Source organism: Mya arenaria, chromosome 7 (assembly GCF_026914265.1).
Source record: "Mya arenaria isolate MELC-2E11 chromosome 7, ASM2691426v1".
Lineage (NCBI taxonomy): Eukaryota > Metazoa > Mollusca > Bivalvia > Myida > Myidae > Mya > Mya arenaria.
In genome coordinates, this window is record NC_069128.1 from 13,516,555 (window position 1) to 13,540,627 (window position 24,073).

Here is a 24,073-nt window from a genome sequence, read left to right on the forward strand (position 1 = left end):
GTCTGCTCGTCAATCGTCAATCAAACTGTCCAACATCGCCGTGAATGGGTCACCGGTTCCGGGCGGATATATTTTTTATCTAAGATTTACCGGATGGGGTATGCTCCAAACGTGATTATACTATGTATGTATACGTTTGTTTATGTATTATTGCTTCTTGCTGTGCACATTTATAACCTGGAAAGTCGGGAGAAGGGGTGGGATGTGTGGAGAGGCTCACACGCTTTAAAGGTCAAATTCTTTGGTCGCCTCAGTTTTCATAACATACGTACCGTACTAGTAATCTATTAATATAGACAAACACCAACTCATTGGAGCTTTCAACGTAAACTGAATAATGAATTCATACAAAACGATGTACTGTATTTTTGTGGTGAACGTCGCTCATCCGTCAATGTTGCACGACTAAAAACAACAGTAGTGATTTAAACTGCGTCTTGTTATGCAACCACGTTGGAGACTCGCCACTATCATGTATACACTGTAAAGTGATCGAATGTGTTGAATATCTTCTTCCGTTGTACACTATTCATAGAACACCGATGAAAAGGCAAGCAATTCCAACCGTTGATTACAGCTAAATTACTTTTCGGTCTTGACAGTGTTTCCGAAGATCAAAATGGTTTGTTTTTTTCGTCACGGAAGCTCAATATTTCATAAAATGACCATCGTTTTAATAATAAATTCAGTAGCAGGAACCAACTTCTATATCTTCCACTTCTTTCAAAATTTTCTTATATCTTTCACTTAACTTTTCTCATAACATTATTGTAACATATATACTGATAAACAATATACTTTGACATAAAATTTACTTTTTGCTACAGAAACATATTTCTTGGTGTTTTTTTTAATGTTTTGGACGAGATCCGTAACTGATGTTGGTATTACTCACGGCCAGATCTCTTTGCATGTTTGATAAACTTGTTTGTTCGATTTAAGAGCAGCACCAACATTGTTAAAAACTGTTGACTGCTGCCACTAGCGCACTGTAAAAATCGTGTAATGTAACCAATTCCTGCCTATTTCTTTCGTACATTTATTTAGCTCATTTATAATTGTAAAATCGTATTTGATTGGTTTAAAATTGACAACTATCCAATATGGCCGACTAGTAGTGGTGTTGTCAAACAATCCTTCCGTTTTTAGTCATTTTAGTTAAATATGTCATGATTTAAAGTTTGAAATATTGCAGTAAGGTAAAATAAGTTGAGATCATTATTATTTACCTTCATCAAATTGATGCGATTCGCAAACTGCAAGGAAATACACCATTCAAAACATTCGATAATGACAGTTTTTCAGTTTTATTATAAATATAAAAATATTTCTCTTGCCGTTTTGAAATTAAATCTAAATAGCTTTTGGATTTTATAAAAACAATATTTATGATTTTATAGCATTCGTGGCCAATTTACTGAGCTATTATATTTCATATTTGTTTTTTCCACATTCCGTGTTACTTTATACATATTTAATTTGTTTTATTTGTATGGGATTTCATGTCTGTTACTTTTCCACGAAAAAGAAAAAAAAAAAATCTCAAAAGTTTGTGTAAGTTAATTCCCAAAGTCACACATATTTTATGTGTTCGAAAATGATGTGGCGCTAGTTTAAGAATTTGGGCTTGCTAATTTTGATGACTATTTAATGGTCAATGATTGCATGCTTATCTGGGCTGTATGCTAGTCATTCTAAAATGCCGCTTTTAAAAAAGCCTGGACGGCATTTTAGAATAACTAGGCTGTATGGTTTTTAAATCTGGACATTTTAAAATCTTGGCCTTATCTTCTGACAATTTGGGCCATATCGCAGATAGACTGTATTGATCATCATTCTATTATTTGTTTTATAATTAAAGAAGCTATTAGATGATATGTATCTATAAAAGTATTTTTCATGGACTAAAACCATTACTGGTGACCCTTTTTTAGAGGCTTAGAGGTCTAGATCAACAATCCTGTTTTGCTTTTTAGATGGTAGGAGGGCAGGCAGTGTGGATCACACTGGCTGTGATCCTGTACCTGTTCACGTTCGGAAGTTTTGGTGTTGCTCTCATCTTCTACATTTTACTGGGAATTGCAGGGTAAGAATGGATAAAAGTTTTGAATAAGCCAATATATTATTATATGGTATAACATGCAATGAATTTTATGTTGTATTTGTGTGCTTTAAAGGTTGCATAAATAATCATTCAAATTAAAGATGGAACGTTCTTAAAAGTTTTGAACTGACAATAGTTTAATAATCATGTAAGAAAGGAAAAATACAATTCGTTGGATTTTCAATTCAAAGATTTAGACTAATACTATGTGTGTGTTTTTATGTAGGGCTGTAGCTATTGCTTTCTACTATGGAAGTGAAGAGTCGTCTCAACACCTGTTGACTACTGATAATGTGCCCTTGTCAGCTCCTGGTATCTCTGAGGTATGCTAATCGCACACTGAGTGACTAACCATCAGAATGGTAGTGATACTTCCTCTGTATTAAAGTGGACAGTGAATTTTATTTCACATTGGTAAACTGCCTATATTATTTGATTTGGAAAATCAGCATAATACTGGGTAAGTCATAAATTTCGGAAAAGTTAGATAATGTAAAATAAATTGATGCATATTTCCCCCCATTAATGGCACAACTTTTAAAATCTCTTAAGAGATGAAGTCTGGATCATGTTATTTTTATATTTAATCATTTAAGTGATTGAAGATTGAGTCTTTACTTGTTTTTTTACCATTTTTTGTGTGGATGTTTATAAGTAAACAGCAGAAATTGTATGTGAACAAAAATTACTACATAGTAACTAAAGTGATGGTTGCAAATCAATAAAATCATGTTACTGTATTTGAAATCAGATTTTGCTTTTATGTAGGCATTTCATATCAGATCATAATTGATCATCATAAAAAAATTAATGATAAATCAAACAAGCCATTTCAACTTATGATCAATTATGTAATCCATATTTTATGTTCATAGATATGCTGTATGTTCCACGATTAGAGGCTTTACATGTAAACTGCAGTACTTGACAACAATATACATGAAAACAGTGTCTTTAATGTCATGTTTGATCTAATTAGAAATGCCTTTTCAGTGATAGGCTAAAGTTTTTTTAGGTGAAAAACCCTAAAAAATAATTCCAATTTTCTACTATTTCCAGTATTTTGTAATTGATTATCATTGATCACAGTAATAAGCAACCCATTCTCACCAGTTCACGGGCATTGTTATGTACTGATTTTTATGAACTGTATCTTTTGGCATTGTAGATCATAAGTTCATAACATGTACATGTAGCTGTGTAGTTACAATACGTGTACTTTATTGTGAGTTATCTTTATGTCAGATACAAATGTTGATGGAGGGATCATTGAAGATTCGTAGATTTGACAAGAGAATCACTGGAGCTAGCGTCATTGATGAAGTCCTGCAGTCGGTAGGTGGCATATACATGTAGCTCTTCTTTGCCATGCAGCATTTATATAACTTCTCATTTTCATAGAGAAGACTTCAGCTACCAATTTTATAAAACTTTGATATGTTGTCCATAGGCTAGGTTTTGCCTAGTTCTTTTATTATATTGATTGCATTGGTTAGTAGCTATTTGATAAATATTGACCGATCAATAAACATTTTGGAGAACTTTGACCAAACAGTAAACATATATTATATATGACTGAAAATGACTTAATTGCATTCAATGTATGATTATTTGATTTTTGGTAAGGTATAACCCCATGGTAACATTTGAAGTGGTTTTGGGTGTACTGTTTAGAGAATGAATATGCTAAATATATACTAAAGATAATAATTAAAACCAGCTTTTTTGGCCATCCTTTTAAATTTGCCAACTAGGTCATTCATTGACTATCGCTCAGAAAGTTAATAAGATGGGCTGAAAAGGCCTGATGCAACCAGTATTAAATTTCTATATTCGTAAGTATAAAATAAGGCTTGGGTATAAATAGACGATGTGCCTTTAATAGACTGCATGAATCATAGAGACATATGAAAGGCATTACAACATCATTATGTGACAAATGTCCTCAGACCTTGTAACAGGGATAACAGTTTTTAACATTATGTGCCATTTGTCCCCCAGGTTTTGGAGTATACAGCGCGAGACTATATCAAGAACTGGTACCGTGATATAAGCGATGATGGCCATTTCCTGCTCCAGATACAGCAATGTGTTCAGAAGGTCTTCATCACATTCTCTCAAAGGTACACATTTGAAAAGCTTTATCTGGCGTCACAGTCTTCCGTATCACACTTTCATTTCATATCAATAACTTTTGAACAATTTGCTGTAGAGTCTTCAAACTTGTCATGCACATTAGTCAAAGTCAATAACTTCTATTGATTTTGGAGTCAAATGTCAAGGTCATTATGACCTTTATTAGAAAAACTAGTCGACTCATTCGATTTGCAAAATTCTAGCCTCTCAACATGTTTTGCTTTAAGTTATAAGGTTATTTAAAAAAAAAATATGTGTGAATTGAAAAAATATATTGACCAAAACCAAGAGTGTGGCTTTTAGGGAAAAAATGAGCAAATCCCATTTTGCATTGTGTTTGTCATTGAATCATGAGTCCTTTGTTTTTAGACATTTCAATGAAATCTTTTAGTAAAAGAAACAAGCACTATTGATAATTGATATTTTTATTTAAAATAATGAAATGTATGTTTAATAACAATATACTCATTTAAGATCTAAAGACGTAGATTGGATGCCATATTTCACCCAGAGAATGGTGGATGACTTTGCCTCTCACATCAGGTTATACATGCAAGCGCTGGACAAATCCAAGGTGGCCAACAAGGAGGGTCAGTTTTTTTCATTTTTGTGCAGAATTTTGTGCAGAATTTTTTTTGTTTACTGGTAAATTGACATGACGTCGTACCACTCTGATATAAATATTTATAACAGTTCAACATCTGGGGAGATTTCTTGTTATAATTACTTAATGACCAATGCACATGGACTTGGATTCAAAATGTTCTTTTGTTAAACAAAGGAGGCAATTATGGAGGTTGCTCGTTATCTGATTTAGACATCGTTTCAATAACATTCATTAACCATAAAGTGAGAGTGGTCGAGTGGTATAGGTGCCCGCGGCTCATTCACAAGGTTGCACGTTTGATACCCACCAGGGTCACTTTTCATGTCCTTTCAAAAAGGACACAGTAGTACTGGTTTATGCCAAGGAAGCAGACACTTGAGTGATTTAAAAAGTCATCAGCTTTTCTCAAAATCAAGCTTAAATAAAGAGTAAGAAACTAACCATAAAGTGTAATGCAAATAATGTGAGAAATGACAATCACCTACCTTACACTATATAATGGTGCTAGAAAAGCCAGTGGCCAACCAGTCTGTTCAATGACTGTTTTCTAGATGGTTGTTTCACATACCATATTCCCTGCTAGACATTAGACTACACATAGTTCCTTTGCTTATTTTATATAAAATGTTGAAAGTCATCATTTCCTTTCGTTGCTGCTTAATTTGAATCTAATGATTTAGTGAACAATAATGTTATGGAATTCCAGAAGCATGACATTTTATTTTGTTATGCCAGAGAGAGGCCCCCTGCTTGAGCAGAACTTTTTTGACCTTGAGGTTAAAATGGAGAAGGATATATGTCGGGATCTAGTGTCTCTGTCCCCTCAAGACGAAAAACGTAAGTTTTTTTTATGCCAAGTCTAACTTTGTATCACTTCAATGTATTCATATCGTAAAGGCCAATTAGCAAACCATGTGAGCATTGAGTGTTTTATAAGTTTTATTAAGGGTTACATTTGTGAAGAAAAAAGCTTGAGCTATTGTCATAACCTTGGTGTCAGCATTGGTGTGCTGTAGATGGAATTATTGGAAAGAAAAAACTTTTAAAGATGCTAGATACCAGATGGTCCAAAAATCGGCATATTTAATATTTCCTAAAAACAAGCCTAAATATGTCAATGCAAGCAAGAATGAGGCCGATAATAAATAGAGAATACTAGGTTAGTGCCGCGGATGGAGGATGTGTATCTGGCATTGCGGAGGAATTTATCGTGTGAGCCGAAGTCGAACCCGAGTAATTCCCCAGCCGAGCCAGATAAACTTTCTCCATGCTCGGCACTAATCTAGTATTCTATTTATCCTGTTACTTTGTTTATTTAAACATTATAAATAACCTTAAAATTATTAAGTATCTTTAAAAATAAAGGGGACAAGTGTTTTTTCCCTGTTGACATAGGCACACTCAGTATCCATGTTTAAATCGCTCCCAAAATAGCTCCCAAAAGAGTTCAACATTTTTCAATATGCTTATAGTCAAAGTCATTGCATTTTAATACGGCAATATCAATTCAAAACATAAAAAAGCTTTTAAAAGTGCATAAACATGGATCAGTCACCAACCATTTTCTGATGATGTAACAATTATTCGGCAAGTCACAGTCTACAGAACATAAGTCATGGGTCAAGATCACGAGTGTTTACAAACAATTGCCACATGTTAGATGGATTTTATTCATGTTGATAGTGTTGGATGTTCAAAACTGCACCGGCAAAGAGACAATTTGTTCTGTTGTAAGTGAGATTTTGTCATTCACCACAGAAATGGGATTCACTGTTGTTGAATGCTGCACAGTTTTCAGCATTTGAGGTTGGGGTTAGATTTTCACATCACATGTAGATTATCTGGTCGATTGTTTTGTCATTATTATGCAGAGTGATGGGACTTTATGGGCGAGTGATTGTTGAGGTCGGTTGTTGGCAGACTTTTGATAAGAAACTAAAACATTATTTGTGCTTTTCCTCTGACAAGAAACTAAAACATTATTTGTGCTTTTCCTCTGACATTGCAGAATAGAAAAGAAATTCAGTTTAAAGGTCACATGACCACCTAACTGTAGATAAACATCCTATCCTAATAAACTAAAATTTACACAGCACCTTGTTATTGGACCGATTTGTGTGCAAGTGACAAGATAAATCACTTTACAAGGTCAATTTAATGGTAAAAATAATAGCGCATAATGGTTTCCCAGTTTAAATCATATCTGTGAGTACAAAAAAAATAAAACGACGCTTTTTTATCTTTCTGGGCTTGACAATGTAGACAACCGTAGTAAATTTCAAATAAGGAAAAAAGTACATGAACTGTGAAAAATGCATGTAGCGTAATCGATGTGATACATCAGTAAGTAATATTCAATGCGTTGTGCACAACAATGTCAATTATATGTAAGTTTTTGACATTTTTTTCTTGCAATTGTATCATCTGGTGTCTAGTCCCTTTAAACTTGGCAATCAGTTGCCAGAGGCGGTATTTGTACTTATGAACATTTGTAGCAAGTTCATATTGGATGAGTAATGTCCCTTGTCTGTCTGGATTACTCCCCTTGTTTGTCTGGATTACTCCCCTTGTCTGTCTGGATTACTCCCCTTGTCTGTCTGAATTACTCCCCTTGTCTGTCTGGTCAATCTGGATTACTCCCCTTGTCTGTCTTGAAATACCAAGGAGCATTGGCATTTGCTCTGTTGCACTTTTGTAAACTGAAAGTGGATGTAGACAATGTGTGTTCTGTTTTTTTTATGTTTTGGTTACTAATGTAGTCACTGTTTTAGATAGAATTGGGTGACCTTTGCAGCAGAACTTGTCAATATTAAAATTGAATTGAGCATACTTAAAAACAAAGCTATTTTATGTACAGTTAGGGTTAGTGAGGTAGGTTAACAAGAGGCCTAATGCAATCAGTTATTTCTTAAGTAATTCACATATATATTATAATCAAATATGATTCAAGCAAACCAGAAACTGGGGCCTTACGATTCAAACAATATCAAACTGATGAATGAAATAATGATTATACTTATCCTCATACCAGTTTTCTTTGTGTTTTTCAGAGTATTTACAAGATCTCACAGATGTTTTATTGTTCCTGTTTTTACCAACAGAAGATTATAACAACAAACCTTTTAGATATATAATAAGAGTAAGTATATTACAATCAAATATGTATTCAAATGAATTTCCTACAATACATCTAGTATTCACTCACAATGTCCAGTATTGGATGAGTTTGTTCTGCGGTGTAGACGTAACTCTTTCGTTTCCAAACAATAACTTTAGATGGCTTGGTGTAAAGTCTTCAAACTTGATATTTATTCAAATATGTCAAAAGATATAGGTCATAGTGACCAGTACCAGAAAAAGTATGCACACACCAATCAATAAGTTTTTAACTTGGTTTGCAGTCTCTATTAATTTGTTTTGCAGTCTCTATTTACTTGGTATGCAGTCTATATTAACTTGGTTTGCAGTCTCTATTAACTTGGTTTGTAGTCTCTTTTAACTTGGTATGCAGGCTCTATTAACTTGGTATGCAGGCTCTATTAACTTTGTATACAGTCTCTATTGACTTGGTATGCAGTCTATACTAACTTGGTATGCAGTCTCTATTAACTTGGTTTGCAGTCTCTATTAACTTGGTATGCAGTCTATATTAACTTGGTTTGCAGCCTCTATTAACTTGGTTTGCACAATGGCCACAATCATAGATGACTGATTGATCGGGGTCAATAGGTCAATTGACATGGTCATGGTGACCTTCACTAGAAAAATAATGGGCGCTTCCAACAGGCAACACTTCTGTTTTTCAGAGTTGATTGACTAGGTTACCTTTGCATTAACAAATAACATGTACTTATCTGGGTTGGAGACAAGATGATGTACATGTTGATGGCATTATAAGAGAAATCCTAAAACTGTACAAGACCAATAATTATATGACTCAGTTTCATTTAGACTGTTCATTGATTATGATAGCCCATATGATAGTCTTAAATGCTATCCTATTTGCAAGAATCACTAAGTTATGAAATGTATGCCATGTTGGGTGTTTTTATGTTCAGGAAGTGCTTGTAAATGGTGTTCTAGTACCAACCATAGACCTCCTGTGTGATCCAGACTACATCAACTCATACATAGCCTGGATGGTAAGTTTACTTTCAAGATACTGCATAAAAATAATAACAAAGATATCCTTTCTGGAGCCGTATTCAATATGTAACTAAGATTGAACTTAAATTTAAGATTATAAACTGATTGTTTTGATTGGCCTGTATAATTAGCTGACCAATAGGCAGAATGGAAAAATGGAGGCATGTCTAAGGATAAGGATAAGATCAATATTGAATACCAGCCCTGGACCTTAAATCATATTCACATAAGTTTGCAACTTGTATTTAGAAAACATTGAATTCTTAAAATGTTTCAAAATATCAATAATATAAATTAACTAACTTTTGGCAAAAGATTTGTGCCTGATTAGAGGATACATGATTTGTAACAGATACAGCAGATTTTACCATTTTTGCTCTTGTAATAGCCTTTTCACACAACATTGAAAGTTTGCTGTTCTGAATCTGAGACTAAAACTTAAACTCAAGACTTGAGTTTAGATGGACATGGTGCTTATAGACCACTTGGAAGAAGAAGATACTACATAGAAATTGAACAACTTACATAGATATTCTCGTAGTCTTGTTTGTTGTTTATGCAAGGGGTTCATCATCATCAACGCTTTCACCCCTCGAAATTGTTAGGCATACAAATAAAAATTGAATTATGATCAAATTCTACCTTTCAAACATTCACATGCTTAATTATGGAGTTATTGAATATTTATCACTTAAATGTATCCCAGGTTTTAATGGGGATTTATCACATAAATTTTCCATATTTTCATGCATATTTATCAAATAAATTCTCCCATATTTATAGAAAATGAAATAAATTTTGTTAACAGTATCACAGCTTAAAAAGATTTCTGAACATATCTGATAAGAATTCTGGTGGACTGTCTAAATCTGAATCATATAGTGGCAATTTATCACCTACCCATTATTATTCTATATTTTTTTGTCAGAATTCGTGATATTTTTTCTGTCTGAACTTTCAGTGCAAGAGGGATTATTTACAACTAAGGTCTTTATGTCTGTATTATAGAATTCTGACAGCAGGAAGGAATAATAACCATAAATGGGATCATATTTCAGTGTTTTTCACACAAAAAAATCCCATCATTTCAGTGCAAGGAGGGGTCGTTTACGAACGAGATGTTCATGTCTGTGATAAAGTACAATGACAACATCGAGGAGCTGGTTTCCATTGTTGAGAAGATTGACTGTGATATTGCCAAGTGGCGCTCAAAAGATACAGGTGGGACTAATGGTAAGTCCAACTTGAAAGGTTGTTGCAATAATATAATAGTTTAAGTCAATTTTCCCATTATTTCTGTAGCAGTTTGACTGAAATTGCATTTAGTGGCCTAAGTGAAAACATTTGAAGGCTGGAATGATTCAAGGGTGAGTAATGCTAATTGGAATTGTGCCAAGTGGGGGTTTGAATATATCACAGGTTTTGGTATTTTTTTTCCAAATTTCTGTAGCATTCTATTTTAAATGCACATAAAAGTACTTTCATGTTTCAAAAACTTAAAACTCGAACGAAGATGGTAAGTAATATCTTACAAGTCTATTTTTCAAAAAGATGGCTTAATGTGATACCCTTGGTGTTTTTTACTGGCCGCATCTGCTGTGTCATTATGCAAAAACATGAAGTAATGCCGTATGCACATGAACAGCATATCAAAGAACTCTGCCTTAAATAACTGTTGGGTATAACATTGTCATGCTACCATGAAAACCGATTGTAACATGTCATGGCTACCGTACATATTGTCACAGAAATTTGACTCATTATTTGGTCTGATATGCTGTTGAAAATAATTTTGGCCCAAATACTTCAAGGATAGCTTTTTGTGACCGGATTCTTGTCCAAAATTGTTGTATTGGGTCAGCACTTTGCCTCAATATGACTTCAAACACTTGTTACTTATACTCTACCTGCAGTATAGAAATTTACTCATGCCTTCAATTTTCAGACACGCAAATCAAGCAGAACCTGAACAGCTTGCTGTTTGTGAAGAAGCAGTGTGAGGAGAAGATATCCCGTCTCCAGCAGGGCATTGATGATACAGAGTTTGCTCCTGATGTATGTGGCGAATCAGTGTTAAATTAGTAATTTTTCTTTATTATCTCGCACATGAATGTTTTTTTGTTGAGGTGATGCAATTGTCTTGAAGCTATTGCCATTGCTGGTTCGTTGCGCAAATACTTAAACCAATGTCATAACACAGTTCAATATATTCATAAATGCACATCAAAGACCATAACTCTAATTAATTGTTAAGTTATGCTGAAAACAATAACAGACATGCTTGGGCAATCGGACTGAAACGCTCTTGCCTTTGATAACCTTCACAATGAATATAGCTTGTATGAAAAGTATTATGAATTATACTACTATTTTACTGGCCTGGATAGGTCATTGGTAAGGCAGCTGATCCTGATGTAATGGTTGGAGGTTTGTGCTGAAAGAACTCAAGTACTTGGTACTGGTTTTACCCAGGAAAGTTGTCATTCCCATATTGGGGGCTTTACACTTTGTAAGATATCAAGGGAATCTAATTTATATTAAAACTTGGGTATTATCCTCAGATTTTTTTGCATCTCCTTTCGTTTTTTATATCTCTTGATCTCTTGTAAGATTTTATTGATTTTCTTTTGAATTTCTGCTTTTATCAATGATTTGAAAGATATGTTAAAATTGTTGCCCTATTGAAGTAAGGCTGTTAACATTTGTACTGTTGAATGGGATTCAGGTGCCGGAGCACATGCGAAGTGGCACTCAACAATTTATGCTCAGCTTAGATGACATCATCAGTAACAACATTGCACTAGCAGCATTTATAGGTAAGCCTACTTCAACTCTATATATTCACAGTAATTATGCCCCCATGGGTGAAAGTTTTTTCCGGACTGCTCCGGAAGTTCCAGATTTTCGATGTCCTCAGGGATCACTTTTCCAAATCGTGTAAATCCTTTGAGATTTCAGATGGGGGTAGGGGGTATAGGCCTACCTCAACCCTGACTTCGACTTTCAAATTGTTGAAACGAAAACGAAAGTAAACTCCAGTGACTCGATCTGTTTTGCGATTTATTTTTAGTAACAATTCGTCATTGCAAGGTGCTCGCTTACGGGTTTTACAAAGATAGCCCAGAGCGCGTTCGGCTGTGGCCGTAAATAGACTGGCTGGGCTCGACCGTTTCTGCCAATAAGTTTCGAACGGGAAAACCAATCGCTCCCAATCAGGAATGTTCGCGATCATCAAGACATTGCAGATGCTTTTAAATCGCCTAGGTAGCGGTGAATTACGATATAATACGACAATTCTGATTGGCTCTCTGTACGCTGTAGTCCAATAAAATAGGTGGTCTTTTGGCGTAAGGTGATTCTTTCAAAAAACAACAACAATATTCTTGTGATAAAAGATCTTTGCAAAAAATATTGAAAATGAAGTTTCTACCCCCAGTGTACAACACTAAGGTCTTAGAAAGTAAACAAACTAACAAATGGAGATGGGCATGGCTATCTGAATGTGAGACTAATGGTGAGAAATGGGGGATTTGGCTAAATTCTAAATCTACATCAAAGAGTATGTATATATCCATGAACAAGAGCTGTTTACAGAAAATCATGCATTTTCTGCATGATAATAAGTCAGTTTCTTTGGCAATCATATAATTCTGGAAAAGCGCTGTACAAGCACTCAAAACCACTAATTCCCAGGAGCTTCCCGGGGCTTTGCTCCCCTGGGCCCCCCAGCTAATTTTTCAGGATTCTCAAGATTTCCAACTTTCACCCATGTGTCCCTGCAAACACAATTTGAACAGTGTCACATTTGAGCCTCTTCTCACAACAGTTTGTTGATTGGTTGGTTGGTTTGTCAGTCAGGTTGGCGTGGTCTGTTTGAAAACAACAAATTGTGGAGCAAATGACTTCCACATTTTAAATTGCTTTGAATCTTGATATTAAAACCTCACACATTTTGTATTTGGTTTTTAAGAGTTATGGCCCTTAAACAGAAGTTTCACTCAGATTGGGTATTCTGATGGTTTATATGTGCCTGCTTTCATAAATGGTAAGATTAAAAAACTAAGGCCACATCTTTTCAACAATCTGAAGTCAATTCAATCTTGTATTGCATGAAGATATGACTATCTTAAGTCTTTTTCCATTGCATACTTTGAGGGTTGGTGGGATAATTGGATTCCATCTATGCGTTTTCCCTTTGCCAGAAATAAGCATTGCGTAAAAAGTACTCAATAGAATCAGGCAGATGTTAAAACAATGAAAGATGCCAATACGAGAAAGTATTGTGTGTACACCATAGCATGTTAATATTATATAATGAAATTATGGAAAACAATTTGTAGTGAACCTGATTATCTGTTATTTTTATTTCAGAGTTTATGACAAATATAGGCGGAGAGTATCTCCTGTTCTTCTATTTAAACATCGAGGTAAGACTTCTTGTATCTTAATTTATTGTAAAAAACAATTGATTTGAGTATCACTGATTGATGATTTATAGTGTTCAGTTGATGTTTTGAACAAGGACCATATCAAATGGATTATATGTTAAGCGTTAGGTTCAAATTTCAAAACTGGTGATATTTTGCGATGAGACGTTACAGGGATATTTATTTGTAGGTTGTATTCATTTTAAATTTTCGTCTTGTTTTCCCCAGGGATTCCGTGCAGCAGCAGAACAGCAGCTTGAGGTTGTCAATAACCATGGCAACAAGGACGGGAAGGATTTGGAGCCGCTGCGTAAACAAGTCAACATTATATATAACCAGTACCTGTCAGATAAGGTCAGCGGTCACCCCAAAATACTTCAGTTTTGACTTATTGGAAAACATTATTTGAAACCTGTTCAAAATATGACTAAAAAAATTAATCTGGATGTTACAAACTCTACATAGCTACATCAGTCCTTTAAAATAACATTTCTTTAGAACACATTGCTGTTAAAAAAAGAGTCGGACATAGATTTTGAATAATTCTTTGTTGTTATTTAGGTAATGAGTTCAGATTGGGAATGATTTGAGTATTTTTAGCTCCACTGGCCGAAGGCCATGGAGCTTATGTCGTCACAGATTGTCCGTCGTGAGTGCGTGCGTGCGTGCGTGCGTGCGTGCGTGCGTGCGTAAACTTTTACTTTAAACGACATCTCCTCTGAAACTGATAAGCGGATTTTGACAAAACTTCACAGGAATGTTCCTTTGGTGGTCCTTTACCAAAATTGCTCAAATGGTTTCGGTCCATTGCACAATATGGCCGCCAGAGCTAAAAATAGCAAAATCTTTAAACGACATCTCCTCTGAAACGGTTCCGCAGATTTTGATGAAACTTGACAGTAATGTTCCTTGGGTGGTCCTTTATTAAAATTGCTCAAATGGTTCTGGTCCATTGCACAATATGGCCGCCACAGCTAAAAATAGCAAAATCTTTAAACGACATCTCCTCTGAAACGGATAGGCAGATTTTGATGAAACTTGACAGAATTGTTCCTTGGGTGGTCCTTAACCAAAATTGCTCAAATGGTTCCGGTCCGCTGCACAACATGGCTGCCAGGGCAAAAAAATAGAAAAACCTTTAAAGAACATCTTCTCAGAAACCGATGATCAGATTTTGATGAAACTTAACAGAAATGTTCCTTGGATGGTCCTTTATCAAATTTGCTTCAATGGTTTCGGTCCACTGCACAAGATGGCCCCCAGAGGTAAAAATAGAAAAACCTTTAAACGACTTCTCCTCAGAAACCGATGATCAGATTTTGATGAAACTTGACAGAAATGTTCCTTGGGTGGTCATTAACCAAAATTTGTTAAATGGTTCCAGTCCACTGCACACCATGGCTGCCAGAGCTAAAAAATAAAAAAAACTTTATACGACTTGTCGTCGAAACCGATGACCTTTTTTCGATAAAACTTGACAGAAATGTTTGTTTGGTGCTCCTTTACTCAAATTGCCCAAATCATTTCGGTCCACTGCACAACATGGCAGCCAGAGCTATTAAAGTAAAATTTTTGTTTAAATAACTTCTCCTCAAAAATTGATGATTGTATTTCTATGAAACTTGACGAAAATGTTCGTTAGGTGGTCTTTGCTTGAACCTTTTGGCCAGTGGAGCACAGGCACTGATGTGCCTCTTGTTTGTGATATTGAGCCTGGTATGAAAAAATGTCAGTGAAAAGTTAAACTGTACATATTTGGCAAACTTGAACATGATGTGAACAGATGTTCTTTTAGATTTAAGTTGCACTTTCACAGATTGACGGTTTTGACAACATTTGTATTTTTGACTTGGCAAGAACCAATTTTTTTGTAAATGTCTGGAAACCAGCAATGCAAGACTGCTGACAAAGATCAGATCACAGTTTTTTTTCAAATTTACGTTCTAAAATTGATGTTTTATAGCTAAAAGCGTTACTAACACTTTAAGTAAAACGAAATTTCAGGCAGTTTTCTAAACAATTGAGATCTGTTATATTGTGAGGTGTCTTATATGACTGAATGGAAGACATTGATACAGAAATTAGCTGATTCTGAAACTAAAATTAAAAAAAGTCAAAACTGTCAATCTGTGAGAGTGCAGCTTTATGGTTTCTGTTCATTAAACAAGTCTTGGTTGATTTATTCTTATCTTGTTTCTTGAGGAAATGTATGCACTTAAGTTTAACTAAAATAAATTGTTTCGTGACAGATGAATTATAGATAAATTTATGTATAAATCTGTTTTTTTATTGCTCAGGCCACGTCGCGTGTCCGTGTAGAACCTGCAATTCTGAAGCGCTGTGCAGCAAAGATCAAGAGCAAGCAGATGCAGGGGGATGTGTTCGACGAGGTCCAGGCACGGGTAAGTTGTGGCTGCATGTCTCGTTTGGCATTATTACAACCCCCAAAGGGAGGCAGAAGTTGCACTGTGTGTCCGCCTGTTACTATTTTGTCACAGCTATAACTATTATAATCCCCTGCCAAAATATTCATGTAGAGGGATATTGATTCGGCGTTGTCAGTCGTTTCTTTTGTTAACCTAGCAGGCTCATTTCAATTTGACTACTTTTCAGAAAAAAATAAAAGTTACGTCATGTGTGTATCACCATAATGGGCTTGTATGGATCATGTCAATAGTACAATATAACCTTTTAATTAATGAACTAAGGTGTGTTTTATTTATTAATCTTATTTTTTTCAAATGGATGTCATTTGTATACAGATGATGAACAGAAATTAATGAAAATTCAATAGTAGATTAGTGTGCATGCAGATGTTGTCTGGATTGAATCAGTATGATCAGACTTTATGTCCTGTAGATAATGAAATCATTATGTCTCCCCCATTCATGGGAAGACATATTGTTTTTGCCCTGTCCATCAGTCCGTCTGTACGTCACACTTTGTTTCCGCGCAATAACTATAGAACGCTTAGACCCAGGAACTTCATACTTGGTATGCTAGTTGGTCATGACGAGTAGATGACCCCTTTTGTGATCAGTAGGTCAAAGGTCAAGGTCGCAGTAGATATTCACTATATAATACGGGTGAATAAATCAAACTTTACTGTTGGTTCGTCTCCAGTCCGAAATTTCATGTCCATCATTTATTTTTTCTCAGATACGACCACACAATTGGGGAGACAAGCGCTTTTTCAAAATCTCTAGTTATACCTAAATATGTCCTTTCCAATTGAGAACTCTAGCTTCATTAAGCAAAGATCAAAAGAAATCATGAGCTTACAACAGCAAATCTCATACTTAAGTTTTTACTAACTCAATTCATTTCATAAATTCTTTCTTAAAATAAAATACTGCAGAGTTTTGCTGGAGTGTTGGAATGTTTGGTTCTACAACAATGAATCATTTGGTGCAGAATATAAATTCTCAGATATGGTCGCTTGGTGAGGAGTGTGTGCGCTAACTACTGACTTAAGCTTTATTGGGACTACTTGAAACGTTTCACAGCTTTAAGTTTTGATTTCATTCACAGGTGTACCAGATGTTACACGGTGAACAGTATTACCACGCATTTATCCAGAGCCAAGCGTACATGAAGGTTCTAGATGACCTCGGCTTTGATAACAAGAATGAGGATTCCGACACACTCAGTATTGATGACAGTACGTACCTTGTAATGATAGACATGTATTATCATGAATTGTTTGAATGGGGGTTTATGTATGATTGGTACTATGTAACAACTATGTATTACAGTTGTAACCCATTGGCTCGATATCCCAGGGACCAGCCAAAATACTTTGAGCCTCACAAATATTGAGCCAAGCGGGAATGCTTACATCGAGAAAAAAAACAAAGGTCCTTTACATCAAACTTAAATCAAGTCGTTATATCGAACCAACGGGTTTCAACTGTTATCAGTAACGAGACCATGACATGCTCGGCAGTGTTTACTACTGTAGTTGTGAATAGTAATGGCTTGATGAGGGATTATGATAAAATAATTGTTGATGGGTGCCTAACATTGCCGATTATTGATTATAATCATTTATTTATAATGGATTTTCATTAAAATTCATTATCTGATTTAAAAGCCATTAAAAGATGTATATATCCTAAATGGTGCTACATGTATGAATGTAAAACAAAATAATACAGTTTTCAGTTTTAAATTATAAGTCATAGAAGTTGTTTAGATAAATATAAATGTAATTTTTGTACATATATTAGTACAGAATGACCAGCTTGGATTATTTTTTATTTGATGATCATTTATGGTTATCCATCTTGATTCAATTATTGATTATAAACTTCTTCCAATTGTCCAGGGTTGGTAGTGAATAGGTTTTTGCGTGTGTCTGATCTGTTGCATTGAAGCAATAAATGTACATCTCATTTTAAAATGGCTGTCTGCATTGGGGATGATAACCATGTAGATATTTGAATGTTTGTTTGATAGTGGAGTTTTTGAATTAAAATGCACCCTCCTTTGGGTTTTGTGCGCAGTGTGGTTTTGCAGTACACGGGAGGCTCTCCAGCATTCCTAGTTTTCCTAGTTTTCCAACTTTTTGTTAAAACCTATTATTCCTACCATACTTTGTGTGTGAAAAATACTGGTTATACATCAATTTTTATTTCAATTTTTATTTCAATTATTGTTCAGTTATTGTTCAACGGTAACCCTGTGAGTCTGATGCGTTGCATATTACTTAATTAAAAATTTTGCCTACCTGGAATGGCCTGATGGCCATATACTTTTCAACAAACTTCAGGGCTTTTTCTGCCCATTTTGGGATAAAGACCCTAGACATTTTGGGAAATTTTGCGTCTTGAAAATGCCAAAATTGGGAAATTGTACAGTTAAACGAAAAAGCTGTCTAGTCTCCTGCGAAGTAGGAAATGATTTAATATTAGTTTATTTTCCCTTTAAAAGACCCCAAAAATATCAATCATTGGGGTGTAAATATCTATTGCAATAAATCATGACAGATAATAGTTCATACTGATCTCTGAATGTGATGAAAATCAATGATTTCCGAGTTCAATTATCAAAAAAACTTTGCGTCACATAACTTATTGGATGTTGAAAATGAACCAGTACAGGTAAAAAGACTTTAAAAAAAAAAAAAAAGAAGAAACCTAAAAAAAAAAATATTTTATTTTTTATTGGGATTTTTTTCTGAGGATTGGGAAAATTATATTATATTTTGCTTTGGGAATGGGTCCGATAGTTGGACCCCTGGGTACCATAGAAAAAGCCCTGAACTTAAAACTGTGGTGCTTCCCTTTCTTTACAGGTTTGACGAAATAGGTATAAGATATTATTAACTGTTTTTAAGATAGAAATGTGATTTTAAAAGTTCATGTTCAAATTCTTTTTATTTTCCTATTTTTTTGTAACTAAAAATTCTATTTCTTTCTCCTACAATTTTGTTCTAAAAGCTCCTATTTTATCTTTTCTAGTCTATTGGATGTCTCTGGAGAGCCTGTACCCTGTTTTATATATGATAAAACAAGTCATGATTGATTACAAATATGGTTGATTTCATTTTTAGCTCTACTGGCCAAAGGCCAGAAGAGCTTATGCGATGGTAATGTGTACGTAGTATGTGCATCCGTGCGTCCGTGCGGTCGTGCGGTCGTGCGTCTGTAAACAATTGCTTGTGAACACGATACAGTCTTCAGTTTTGATTGTATCTTGATGAAACTTGTTCAGTATCTAGATATCCATTAGAGCTGGGTTCCTTTCGAAAACCAGCCAGATCCGCCCATGCATGCCTAGATTATGGCCCTTGATAGTATAAAAAAATGCTATTGTGTAAACAATTGGTTGTGAACACGATACAGTCTTCAGTTTTGATTGTATCTCGATGAAACTTGTACAGTATCTAGATATAGATTAGAGCTCAGTTCCTTTCGAAAACCAGCCAGGTCCGCCCATGAATGCCTAGATTATGGGCCATGAAAGTTTCAAAGAAATGCTTTCTATTTTTAGCCAGGTCTGCATGAGCGAATTCTATTTTTAGCCAAGTTTACATGTACATGTAAATTCAAGTCTAGAGTTAAGGGAGACAATTTGCAAGTCTAGGATTTTGAGAGACAATTTGCTTTTTGCTTCTGCAGCTGATTTTGTGAATTACTCTGCCTTGTTCTTGTTGAAAGCCCAAAGGCCATTTTTTAGCTTTAAGTTCTGTAGTTTGCGCATTCATCTTAACAAAATTGGTTGTGAATGTTTAAGTTATGCACCTGGTGTCATTACTCACTGGCCACACCCAGGGTTCACAGGTTTGGTAAACATAAATCTGGAAAGGTTTGAAAATCTTTTTGTGTGTTCGTGCAACCATCTCAGCACAATTTATTGTGAATGTTTGTTCAAATTGATCATTGTTGTCCTAGGATGCCCTTGACTTTTTTTAACTTTTGAAACTACAGAATTTTTTACTATGAGTACAGTTTTGAAAGCATTTTTTTTTTGTCAGATGACTTTTACTTGGCACATATTAAAATAGTTCATGCAACTTATCTGCTTACAATACTTTCTGGGCTCAGATGTTGAACGTGCTACGTTTTTAGGTAACCCAAACACAAAACATAAACTATATGTCTGTTGCCTTTTACCCATACATACATGCTCTGGATTGATATGACCACAAAAGCCATGCCAGTAGAGCATAGGCCCTTTTGGGTCTCTTGTTTTTTCATATTTCCTCATGTAATAAATGATCACAATATTGACGGTGTAAACATCAATTATATCTTTTACTTATTTTTCTGAAATTAAAACATTATAGAATTAGATTGTTTTAAAACTTGCTAATGTTGTATGATATTAAGAATAATTTCATGAAATCACATATTTTCAGTTCAACGAATAATATGGCTTAGAGTAGGTCAACATTCTTTTATATGAAAACAGCTTTATACATTTGCTTCTACACAAAATCCCTATTGCTTACTTTCCATGTGTTTGTAACTTTTTAATCTTAATTATTGGCTCTCTGGTGTCTTTGTTAATGATTTTTAAGGTTTCTGCTAGCTTTGTCAGGTTGGATATTAGAAAAGCCATCTGTGTTACATTTAACAAAGTTTCTTTTTGTTATGCCCAGGCCTCAAAAATTCTCAAGTCTTTCAAGTTTAAGTATCTTATTTTATCTATCCAAATTACTTAGTTAAACCTGATTTTACCACAAAAATATACTGTTGTCTATTGGGATTATGATCTAGATAATCTTCTTTAAAATACTCAGAACTTTTCCTAATGAGAATATTGCACATGTTAAAGAAAAGCAAAAATACTGATCTTTAGCTTTAGAAAGGAACTTGAGATTGCTTTAGAAATTGGGGCCAGGATTTCCTTCCTCAGTGTTCGAAGCAAATGATAGAACTGTTATTTATACACTATTGTCCATGTCATATCAGTGTATGAATGTAAACAGTGATTCACTATCACATCTCGGTGGGCATGCCTGCGTCACTCTAACTTCTGGTGTGGATCATGTTTTACAATGATTTCATATACTGTGAAATCATTAATGTTCGTGGGACATTAATGTTCGTGGTTTTCGTGGGTGGGATGATCCATGAATTCAAGATCCCACGAAATATAGTCCTTTTATTCACCTTTTTAATTGCCTTGTTATGTACATACTATGTAATGTACGTACATGGTATATTCTTAAAAGAGGTCGCAGTATACAGCGTAAATACCGAACTCACAGTATATCTTACTATTATTGTTTTGTTAATATATTATATCTGCCTTTAACAAATAACAAACTTAATCAATTCATTGTTTTTTTATGAACCAAATGACAGAAACAGGTGCTGTAACATGTGCTATTCAGGAAAATCTCCAGGCCCCAATTTCTCTAAACTTCTTAAGCTAAACAGGCTAAAGTCGCTTATTTCAATTAGTCAAAATACATACTGAAATTGGATTTTCATAAATGAAAAATGGTTTATTCTGATAATCATATAGATTAATTCTACATAATTTCTAAAGAAGAAGTTAATATAACACATTTTATAGAACAACAAAAATAGTGAGATAAGCTTAATCCTGTTATAAGGGACTTAAGAAGTTTCGAGAAATAGGGGCCAGGTTTACAAGATGTGCGTGTTGAATGTCGGTACTCGATCCATATTCTTTAAAGAAATATTTAATCGATTATATTGATTGTTTTCTCAAATATACGCACCTTCTCGGTGTTTTCACAGTTCGCAAAATTCTTAATTGGTATTCAATGGCTTCGCTGATCAGGGTGCATCTTCTTTTATGACCTTAATTTCCAATTAAACCGATAATTGGCATGTTGTACCACTATTGCGAGTGTCATAAACCGTATGACGTAGAAGAAGGAAATCATGTGCCCACGCGTGGAGATAATGCAGTTGTTTTAGGACGATCGCAGTTTTGGATTTTTTTCAGAAATGAAAAACCACGAATTCAAGTACCCACGAAAATGTAAAATTTCGGTAAACCACGAAATTTCATGCCAACGAATATAAATGATTTCACAGTAGAATATTTAGCTTTTTGTTTGTAAAACTCATTTTTGTTTCTTTATAAGAAATTCTTTTGTATTATAATTGCTTTCTTTATTTTAACCACTGATTTTGTGCATTTTTCATTTATTCTATAATGTGTCAATATTTAATGCTTTTTGTGGGTCGAATATTCATTTAAAATTAGTTGGAAAAAAACTTAATGAAATTAGCTTAAAATAACATTTTAATAGCATTAATATATAGGGTTTAACACAATGTGAGTCTGTTGAACTGTGGGGTTGTATATTACCTCGGGTGACACGCCTTAAGTCCATATCAGTGCAAGCTGACTTTATCCAAGTGACAAGAAGGGACACAATACAACTAAAATTAATACCCTTTTTTTATACCTAATTTTTTTTTCTTTCTGAGAATAACAATATTTTTCTTAAAAATAAGGATTTAGATTTGACCACCATCAGTCTGTCCTTTTCTTTTTATGTAGTACTGTAAAAAAAGAAGATTAACCCATGCCCACAGGGCTTCTGTGTGAAACATAGTATATAATATAGAAGTTCAGACTGTTCTGTCCTGTGGACCATATCTTAATAATATTAAGATGTAGGTCAGGGAATAGAACATTTTTATGTGAATTACCCTGGTAATGCAAGTGGCTCTTGACCTCGTAAAATGTTCACCGGTAGCCAAAGAGCATGCGTTGTTTAGCCAGGTATACTTCTACAGGAATAAAAAAGTTCATGATAAGTCTTGAACTCATTTTGGGAACATTTAATTTAAGATTGCTAGATATTTCATTAAAAACAGCAAGAATGATTTTGAAATTCAACTAAATGGCTTAAAAACTAGTTCAACAGGAGTCTGAGCTCCTTAACCTTCATACTCTAAATACAGGATTGGGGCTTTTCATCTGTTATCATCTCTGACTTTCATGTATGTGACTGCCTCTAATCCTATTTGTTTCTTTGATCAAATATTCATTCGATTATTCCTCAGCTGCATTAATAATTCACAGATAAAAATTGAACAAAAATAATAATTCATTGAACCAAAAAAAGATGATAGTAATGTATAATGATGAAAATTTGGTCAATTGATTTTATTGTCAATGAAAACACTCAGATATTTGTTTGTAGAACTATATATCAATTTTGAAAGATGATTATTGAATAAGATATTGCCCCTGCAGAAAACAGGCTTGGTGTTGATTCAAATCTGCTTATTTGTGTTGTCAGAGCAAATCTGTATATTAAGCTCCCCAATTTCTTAAATGTTTTTAATCATAAAAAAGTTTAAACACCCTATTTCATTGACTTAAAAGTCATGTTTTGTACTTGATATTAATTTTACTACATATTAAAATTAGTCCATTGTGATTTTTAGCTTGCCTATTCGAAGAATAAGGAGAGCTATACTACTCACCCAAGCGTCGGCATCGGCGTCAGACCTTGGTTAAGGTTTTGCGTGCAAGCACACATAGGTAAATATATCAGCAACTTCTTGATGTATTGCATTGAGACTTTATACAATGGTATTCAACCATCTAACCTACTTAATAAACCAAGTTAGATAACTCTAGTTTGTATTCAATTCAAATAATAGGCCTTTATTATTTGACTTAGAAATTCTGGTTAAGGTTTTGCGTGCAAGCACACATTGGTATATATATAACTTATAAGCAACTTCTTGAGGTATTGCATTGAGACTTTATACAATGGTACTCAGCCATCCAACCTACTTAATAAACCAAGTTAGATAACTCTAGTTTGCATTTAATGCAAAATAATTGCCCTTTTTTATTCGTCTTAGAAATTCTGGTTAAGGTTTTGCTTGTAACCACAAGACAATATCTCGGGAAATATATCATGTATTGCATTGAAATTTTAGATATGTATTCCCAACTATCTAACCTACTAATTGAATGAAGTTAGATAACGCTTTTTTGAATATAATGCAAATTATGGGCCTTTATTATAAATTTGACTTGGAAATTCTGGTTAAGGTTTTGCATGTAACTACATTTTAGTCAATATCTCAGCAACTACTTGATGTATTGCATTGAAACTTTAGATATGTATTCCCAACTATCTAACCTACTAAATTATTGAATTTTGATAACACTTTTTTGAGTATAATGCAAATCATGGGC

At 34.3% G+C, this 24,073-nt stretch overlaps 1 protein-coding gene across 2 annotated transcripts in view; it reads left to right on the forward strand.

Moving 5' to 3' along the window:
- Window positions 1–1,106: 1,106 nt before the first annotated feature.
- The window catches only part of LOC128240642 (sorting nexin-13-like), a 42,330-nt gene continuing 19,363 nt past the window's right edge, over window positions 1,107–24,073 (forward strand). The window contains exons 1-17 of one of the 2 annotated variants that reach the window (XM_052957356.1): window positions 1,107–1,199; window positions 1,977–2,086; window positions 2,331–2,427; window positions 3,350–3,439; window positions 4,106–4,227; window positions 4,715–4,830; window positions 5,583–5,684; window positions 7,898–7,986; window positions 8,906–8,989; window positions 10,085–10,226; window positions 10,939–11,048; window positions 11,719–11,809; window positions 13,365–13,420; window positions 13,649–13,774; window positions 15,718–15,822; window positions 16,952–17,081; window positions 20,283–20,305. In XM_052957356.1, the coding sequence (XP_052813316.1) occupies window positions 1,977–2,086; window positions 2,331–2,427; window positions 3,350–3,439; window positions 4,106–4,227; window positions 4,715–4,830; window positions 5,583–5,684; window positions 7,898–7,986; window positions 8,906–8,989; window positions 10,085–10,226; window positions 10,939–11,048; window positions 11,719–11,809; window positions 13,365–13,420; window positions 13,649–13,774; window positions 15,718–15,822; window positions 16,952–17,081; window positions 20,283–20,305 (1,593 nt within the window). In that variant the 5' untranslated portion in view covers window positions 1,107–1,199. The remainder of the gene's footprint in view (window positions 1,200–1,976; window positions 2,087–2,330; window positions 2,428–3,349; window positions 3,440–4,105; window positions 4,228–4,714; window positions 4,831–5,582; window positions 5,685–7,897; window positions 7,987–8,905; window positions 8,990–10,084; window positions 10,227–10,938; window positions 11,049–11,718; window positions 11,810–13,364; window positions 13,421–13,648; window positions 13,775–15,717; window positions 15,823–16,951; window positions 17,082–20,282; window positions 20,306–24,073) is intronic. The other variant, XM_052957355.1, reaches the window with a different exon arrangement.